Genomic DNA, 7,771 nt, shown 5'->3' with positions numbered 1-7,771 from the left:
GCTACTAGGAAGTAGCAGTGACCTTTATACTCCTGTAAGAAGGCGGAGCCGAACGGAGTGTACCACATAAACAATAATAACAGGTGGAACACCCAAACCCTAACCCCAACAGTAACAAGAGTAACATATGTACAAGTACCCATAGTGGTAACCATCTATGGTTCACCACAACCTGCAGCATATTGCATGTTTCATGGAGCAGCTGTGCATTGATAGGGTTTGGATTGTACCAGTTCCAGGGATTGGTTGATGGACAGGGCTAGTAAAATGGAGAGGGAGGGAAGGTCCATTGCCTTCCCATTGCCATGGCAATCAGCCGGCTGTGGCAACATGAAGGACAACTCTCCTACCCAGAGGTCAATTGTGCAATGTAAGTGACTAATGGAGGACATCTTTCTGCTGCTGTTGGTATTTAGACAGCAGTGGATGGGCCCTCTGGTAATTCCTGGCAGCCTCCTTGCAGAATAGGAAGTGGGGGGAGAGTGAGGGGGGGCTCTCATAGTTGGTCATTCTGTGGCCCACCACTCTGGGGCCTGTCGAGTGCTGCTGGAGCCTACTCACTTTGTTCCGAGGGTGGCGCCCATCACTGTATCCACCCGGCTTGGTGCAGTCCTATCAGTGGCCACTGAGAATGAAGAGCTGGCAGCCGTCCGATTGGCCAGCAAGCTCTTGGAGGTGAGATTGTGTCTTTAAAAGGGACTGGAGTCCAGATGAAGGTAAAACCACTTCAAATGGTCAGATGTCAGTAAAATACAGTAATACTGAAGTTCCATTTTAAGATTGATAAGACCAGTTACTGGTACCCTACCTTTCCAACTTTTACTGGATTTCCCTTTTCAGTTAATTGACTCCAAATGGCTGGGGGGAGTTTGCCCCGGCTTTCCAGTCCACTGACTGGGCCTCCAGCACCCTGATGAATGAATAGTGATTGTGTTCAGGACCACATAAAGCTGCACATATAAAATCGATGATTCTCTGCATGCGGGGAAATACAAATATGTTTGCCAATTTTTTTTCAGATTTTTTTCAATAACCTTGTAGACTTCTATTTGTTTACCTTGGAAAGGATAAGCAGCATGTGTACTTGCTAATTTGTTTAATGGTGCTTTTCAATCTTTGTAAACACTATTCATTATCTGCTTACGACATTCCGCATGCATGGCATCTACGGTGCATGGCAATATATAAAACCCATCATCATCTTCTTAAAGCTCATAGTAACACAAGCCATGGCGTTCCTCTGGCTTCTCTCCTGCTTTGCCTTCATTGGAGCCAGTTATGGTAATGGTGTTTGAAACCAAGTTCTAGTTTTATTGATTGCCATTGAAGATGTCGGTCTGGACTGTTGATAATGCAAAACTGTAACAATTGCTTCTTTCTCCCTGGACTCAGGCTGTGGCTCTCCAGCCATTTCTCCTGTTGTGAGTGGCTATGCTCGAATTGTCAATGGTGAAAACGCTGTACCAGGATCCTGGCCCTGGCAGGTCTCCTTACAGGTGAGATATTGAACGATACACGAATGTGATAGATTTATAATTGTTCTGTTGAACTTTAAGCACTTAACAGCATCTTGTTTTGTACATGAGGACAGGAGCAGCACGGTGGCACAGTGGTTAGCACTGCTGCCTCACAGCGCCAGGGACTTGGATTCGATTCCTGGCTTGGGTCACTGTCTGTGCGGAATCTGCACATTCTCCCCGTGTCTGCGTGGGTTTCCTCCAGGTGCTCCAGTTTCCTCCCACAATCCAAAGATGTGCAGGTTAGGTGAATTGGCTATGCTAAATTCTCCCTCAGTGTACCCGAACAGGCGCCGGAGTGCGGCGACTAGGGGATTTTCACAGTTCATTGCAGTGTTAATGTAAGCCTACTTGTGACACCAATAAATAAACTTTAAACTTCTACATTTAGATCAAATCTTGTTAAAAGTTGAACCATAAGCAGTAAGGAGAAAAAAATAAAGGTTTGTTGCACATGAGATTGATATGGATGAGGTTGCAGGCCATGTGAGCTCGTCCAGATAGAAGGAATCTCTGCACATTGCGTTATCAAATCACATTTAAAAAATAATTCCAGAATTTTAATCGCCACTGTTCTAGTGCAAGACCATTCTATATATTTCTCTATATTTTCACTTCACCGTCATTTGTATAGAAAAATCAACTATTCAGTTAATATCCTGCCACACTTTCATCCAAATTAATTAGATTCTCTCCTACATCCATGAGTGGTCCTAACCTGTCTTTAAATATTTTAAAATGAACCTTTTGTATGTCCCTGCAAGCCAATATCAATTATTTTTCTATTATCTGTTTTTGCTTTTTCATATTCTCTTTTAGCCACTCTTTTTTACCTCTCCATCTCACTGTCTCACATTTATCTTTTGTATTGTTAGTCCAATGTTATCATTCTCATGCAAAGTTCTCCTTTCATTTTATCTCTCAGTGCCCCCTCAGTGCCACTTCTACAATGTATTAATTTCAGTTCAAACCACCTGATTTTCAAAGGTCTCCCAATGCTGATCTGTTGACTTATTTGCTGCCTTCCCTATCTAGTCAATTGGACCCAGGTCCCTTCGCAACAGAGAAATGCAGTTTGGAGTATATATCCCCATCATGCATCTGCCGGTGAAATTAGGTCCACTTTCTATTGTAAATTAAGCTAACAGCCGTCTATATGTGTTCCAGAAGCTGTTATACCATTCCCTCTCAAACATTGATCTCGTAACCATTTTTATATCTTTCATTCACTCAATATTGGAACATGGGGCACTTTGTGTAATCGAATGGAATCACAATGCCAAACAATTGAGAGTGTTCAGAAAAAGACTTGCAGAGTGATTCTTGGCCAAGTTTCCATAGTTACTCAGGCACCTTACGGCAGTCTGGGGACACTCGAGAACAGACCTGCCAACACTCTGCCATCCTTCTGTGAGGACGCTGCCTATCTGCAAACCAGTTACCTGCAAACAGGTCTCACAGTGGCCACCAGCCATAAAACTTCAAACAATTCACTGAATTAAAATGTAAAACGACAAGATTTAACATATCACACAATGGGCAAACTCTAATGAGTGTTAAGAGTTTGAATCTTGATAATGTAAAGATCCTAATCTGATGACCTGTACGTTATTTTGTTTTTTTCTGCGATTTAATGTACTTTGTATTTTGGTTGGAATGATTGAATGTAAAGCTAGCTTCAATTCAGCCCATGGATATGTGACAGAAGCTGATTATTAAATAACTCACACTTTGATTTGAAATTGAATTGCATTTTACAATGAGAAATAGGTGATACTGAACATCTTCTTTCTTTATGTCTTAGTCCGACTCTGGCTGGCACTTCTGTGGGGGTTCTTTGATTAATGAAAACTGGGTTGTCACTGCTGCACATTGTGGTGTGAGGTAAGTCTTAATATGAGGCTTGCAGAAAGAAAATGAAAAAGCTGGAATTGTAACTCTAAAGCTTCATTCGTGATGAATAACGCAGTCTTAGCCAACATTTTTTGATCAAAGTAAAACCTAAAGCAAGGCGTAAACAAGATCCTTCCCAGAATAGAGTTGGGGAAGTGGAAGGTCACGGGAAAGTCGTCAGTGGTCCTGGAAATTGTGGATGACGTCCATCAGGCATCGTGAGTCTTCAACTGACTGAGGAGCCCAACTCTGGGTGCAGAACAAGATGGTTCCCTGAATAGAGTCGGGGAAGGTTGCTGGAAAGTAATGATGGCGAGAAACTACAGCTTTCAGTTTGAAATCCTGATGGAAGGAAACCTAGATTTTGCTGCAAATACAGTCACTGTCACTTCCTGTTTCTTTTATATCTTGCACAGTACCACAGATATCGTTGTTGTTGGTGCCTATGACAAAAGTTCAAAAGCAGAATTGAGCCAGAAATCTATGTCTGTTGCTAAGGTATGTACGAATCCCTCTGTAAACCTAGGATTCTATTCCAAATCTGTTCAATATTTGGAAATAATGGAGGGGGGGAGGATGAGTGGAATTGGGTGCCTCAGAGAATGACCACATTTGATGCTGCCATTAGATGTCCAAAATGTTCCGTTCCCTGATATTAATATTCTTCACATGTTTGAGCATTAAAACATCATAATTCTGACAACAGAATCATCAATCATTTTAAACTCATTGGAAGCAAAAGTTACGTTTGAGTAAAAAAGAATAAAGCAGTGGCAGGCACAGATTCTTAGAATTCCACATGCCACATGCCCCGAAACTCTGGTCCCTAGTTTCAATCCAGCCCTCTCTCCAATTCCCCAGCCCACCGAACATTAAGCAGTATTTACTACCTGATGAACTGTTAATAAAATTATTGGCCATTACTGTGATTGAGGAGCCAATTAAACTCAAGCAAGCATACATCAGGCAGGATTAGACCTTTCACTTTTTATAGATGAAACTGCGTGACTGTAAAAGCTACAAAAATCAACACTCATAAAATATTAGGATCAGACTTGCGAAACTGGTTTCAAGCTGGGATACTTCGAAGACTGAAAACTCCACAAAATAAAACATTATTATCTGCAATAAATGAATGAATAAGAATTGACCGGATCTACATATTAAAAACTTACTTGTTGGTATCAATAGATGTTTCAGTTCTAATTTACTCATAATATAAGAGTTCTATTAATTGTTTGAAAACTCTATAAAGAATATCAAATTCGGAAAAAAAGAAATTTAAGATATGTTTCACACAATAATTCACAGCGAGCCATCATGAGTATTAAACTATGACAGTTTTTATTTTGTACATCTATCTGTTTTTCATTAACTTACTGACTGGTCACTCTGTTATCCAATGAAGTGTTTTACCTTCTATTATTAATGACCACAGGAATGTGCTGCTGTACATTAGCATTTGTTTCAGCAAGGATTTCCCCTCTAAATTCCAGCAAAGTCTGCAGCTATCTGTCTGAATTAACTGCGTACCTCTATGAACACACAAGAGAAATGAGCACAGCCGCTATTCCTACGCTTTCTATTACAGGTCATTACTCATCCCAAGTGGAACTCTTTCACCATTAACTATGATGTTGCTGTGGTGAAGCTTGCATCCCCTGTTCAATTCACTCGACAAGTCGCCTCTGTCTGTCTTGCTGCTGCAACTGAGAACTTCTCCGCTGGCATGATGTGCGTCACGACTGGATGGGGAAGGACCCGTGCATACCGTATGTCAGTTCAAAACTTGAGCGAGTTAACGTGACACAGTTTAGTTTTTTAGTTTTGTATCTTGAGAAATAGTATAAGATTGTGGAGAGGTTCACAGGCTGACTGACAGTTTGACAGGCCAAGACATGGGCAGTTTCCTTGGCTGTAGTCTTTGCTCTAAGAGTGACATGGTGGCACAATGATTTGCACCGCTGCCTTACTGCGCCAGGGAACCGGGTTTGATTCTGGCCTTGGGTCACTGTCTGTGTGGAGTTTGCACATTCGCCTGGTATCTGTGTGGGTTCCCTCCGGGTGCTCCGGTTTCCTTCCACAGTCCAAAGATGTGCAGGTTAGGTGGATTGACCATCCTAAATTGCCCCTTACTGTCCAAAGTTGTGTAGGTTAGGGGGATTAGTGGGGTAAATGTGTGGGGTTACAGGGATAGAGTCGGGGCGGGTGGTGGGCCTAGGTAAGATACTCTGTCGGAAAGTCAGTGCAGACTCGATGGGCCAAATGGACTTCTTCTGCACTGTAGGTTATTTTCTATTCTACCAGCTGATATGGTGGTTATTCCTAAACAACAAAATGGTTTCACGGGCTCCCACTACCCATACCACGGGGATGGGTTAACTCCACACCCACCAATCGCCAGTATTCCACACTGCAAGTCTCCTCTGGCCGGGAGTCTCTGGAGGAGGATTTGAACCTTCTACCTCTGACTTACCAGGGAGCTAACAGCTAGGCTGACCGAATCTCACCTTTCATTTCCTCACTGTTGGTTGGTGGAAAGCGTTCTCCAGTAATTCAGGATTTTTGCTGCCCTGCTCTGTTTTTAGGAATAATTTTCTAGTATAACAAGACACTGTTAACCAGATTGGCCAAGAGGTGGGTTTTAATGAGGAAGTAACACTCAAGAGGTCAACTGTGAAAATGAACAAAAGCTGCTGCTAAAAGCCCTCATGACAAAACGTTCACAATTGTCTGAAAATGAGTTTAAAGGCAAGGAAAAGAACAAAGGATTAAAGCAAGGTGTAAAATCTTTAGCGGAAAATTGATTCGGACATCACCTTATTTGTTTGCAGCTCCCCAGCGTCCTGATATCCTGCAGCAAGCAGCCCTCCCTCTTCTTAACAACGCTGAGTGCAAGCAGCACTGGGGTAACAGGATCTCCAACAACATGATCTGCGCCGGTGCCTCTGGAGCGTCCTCTTGCATGGTATGAACCTGTTCCGAGGCTTTTTAAACTTTCTTCTGTTGTAACAAACTCAAAATGAAAAATCTGGGTGTATTTTTCCCTCTGTTTACAGGGTGACTCTGGCGGTCCTCTTGTCTGTCAGAAGGACAATGTCTGGAATCTGGTTGGCATAGTTTCCTGGGGCAGCGGTTCCTGCTCCACCTCCATGCCCGGGGTCTACGCCCGTGTGACTGAACTCCGAGGCTGGATTGATGAGACCATTGCTGCTAACTGAACAGAAACATGAAATGAAAAATAAAGTGAATGGATTTATCCACAATGCACTTTAGCCTCATCTCTTTTTAACAGTCCTGAAGCTTGATGTAAATTGCAATGCATTCAGACTCAAATAGCAAAATTCTCCCATTTTGAGACTAAGTGCAGTGGTGGGTCGCTCTGATGGTATCTTCCCCGCTGGTCAGAGTGGGGGGAGCCCACGCCAGGTTCTGCACTTGGATCCTCATTAATTATGTACAGGCGAGTTCCTCTCTGAATCTCCTGGCAGGCCGACAGTTGATGCATCTGCCAAACATCAACTGACAGGTTTGAAGCTACCAGCGTCATATTCAAACACCAGTCCAACACACTCATATCACTCTCTCCAGCCACCTTTCTTCACCAGACCATGCAGAGTGTTCGCAATCCAGGGGCAAAAGACTAGCAGCCTCAAGAGGAAGTTTGTTCCACAATTCAACCTCCCTCCCCCAAGCCCATTACCTGTAAGGTGCCCATCCCCACTTGGATCTCTACCCACTGCATCTGGAGTCTTCATCCATCCCCTTCCAGCAAGCAATGTGGCATCCCTTTGACCGCATGGTTTGTGAGCGTTTCATGCAGCCTTGTCCATTGGGGTCCAGCTTCCCTGTCCTCACTCTTCCCTCTGTCATCTTCATCTATCTCCTTGCTCCTCTGCCTGCCGTTGTGAGACCTCACCCCCACCAGCCCTCCTTCTACGTTGACCCCACCTTGTCTTCATAAGGCACCACTTCCTTTCCCACCCCCCGCAACGTAAACTCACACCCCACCTCCCAGTTGAACTTCGAACCTTTGTTGTGGAGGTAGTATGAGTTCCACAGCGGAGTTCTGTCTGGATGTGCGGCACCAAAGGGAAGGAGACCCCTGTACTCAATAACCCCAGGCGCAGTGCTGATCTGATACAGTGACACAGTCCAGCAGCATGGTGCTGTCCATGAAGAACAGCTTGGCATGGAGATGGAGGGGAGCAACCAGTCTGCCCCAGCAGAGTGGTGAACAATGCATCAGGAGCATTGTCACAGGTAACCCTTGTTACACTCACCTCAGACTGAAGTGGCCTTTCCCATACCACTCTTTATCAACTGGGTTTTAGACCGATGTATTTTCCCATTGGCGTGAC

General features: G+C 43.8%; 1 protein-coding gene across 1 annotated transcript; it reads left to right on the top strand.

The window, feature by feature from the left end:
* The first annotated feature begins 1,229 nt into the window (after window positions 1–1,229).
* Window positions 1,230–6,631, top strand: LOC144492679 (chymotrypsinogen 2-like). Its single transcript, XM_078210987.1, has 7 exons — window positions 1,230–1,281; window positions 1,393–1,496; window positions 3,322–3,401; window positions 3,827–3,908; window positions 5,002–5,182; window positions 6,245–6,378; window positions 6,470–6,631. The coding sequence occupies exons 1-7, from the start codon at window positions 1,230–1,232 to the stop codon at window positions 6,629–6,631; spliced, it is 795 nt and encodes a 264-aa protein (XP_078067113.1).
* The last annotated feature ends 1,140 nt before the right edge of the window (window positions 6,632–7,771 follow it).

The sequence above is a fragment of the Mustelus asterias genome, chromosome 4, assembly GCF_964213995.1.
Source record: "Mustelus asterias chromosome 4, sMusAst1.hap1.1, whole genome shotgun sequence".
In the NCBI taxonomy this organism is placed as follows: domain Eukaryota; kingdom Metazoa; phylum Chordata; class Chondrichthyes; order Carcharhiniformes; family Triakidae; genus Mustelus; species Mustelus asterias.
This window is presented reverse-complemented; position numbering and strand designations above follow the sequence as displayed.

Bases quoted from the DNA above. Each gene is read 5' to 3' on its own strand.
- LOC144492679 (XM_078210987.1), top strand. From the start codon at position 1,230: ATGGCGTTCCTCTGGCTTCTCTCCTGCTTTGCCTTCATTGGAGCCAGT. The intron at 1,497-3,321 runs GTGAGATATTGA...TTTATGTCTTAG, and splicing joins CCTGGCAGGTCTCCTTACAG to TCCGACTCTGGCTGGCACTT. The intron at 3,402-3,826 runs GTAAGTCTTAAT...TATCTTGCACAG, and splicing joins GCTGCACATTGTGGTGTGAG to TACCACAGATATCGTTGTTG.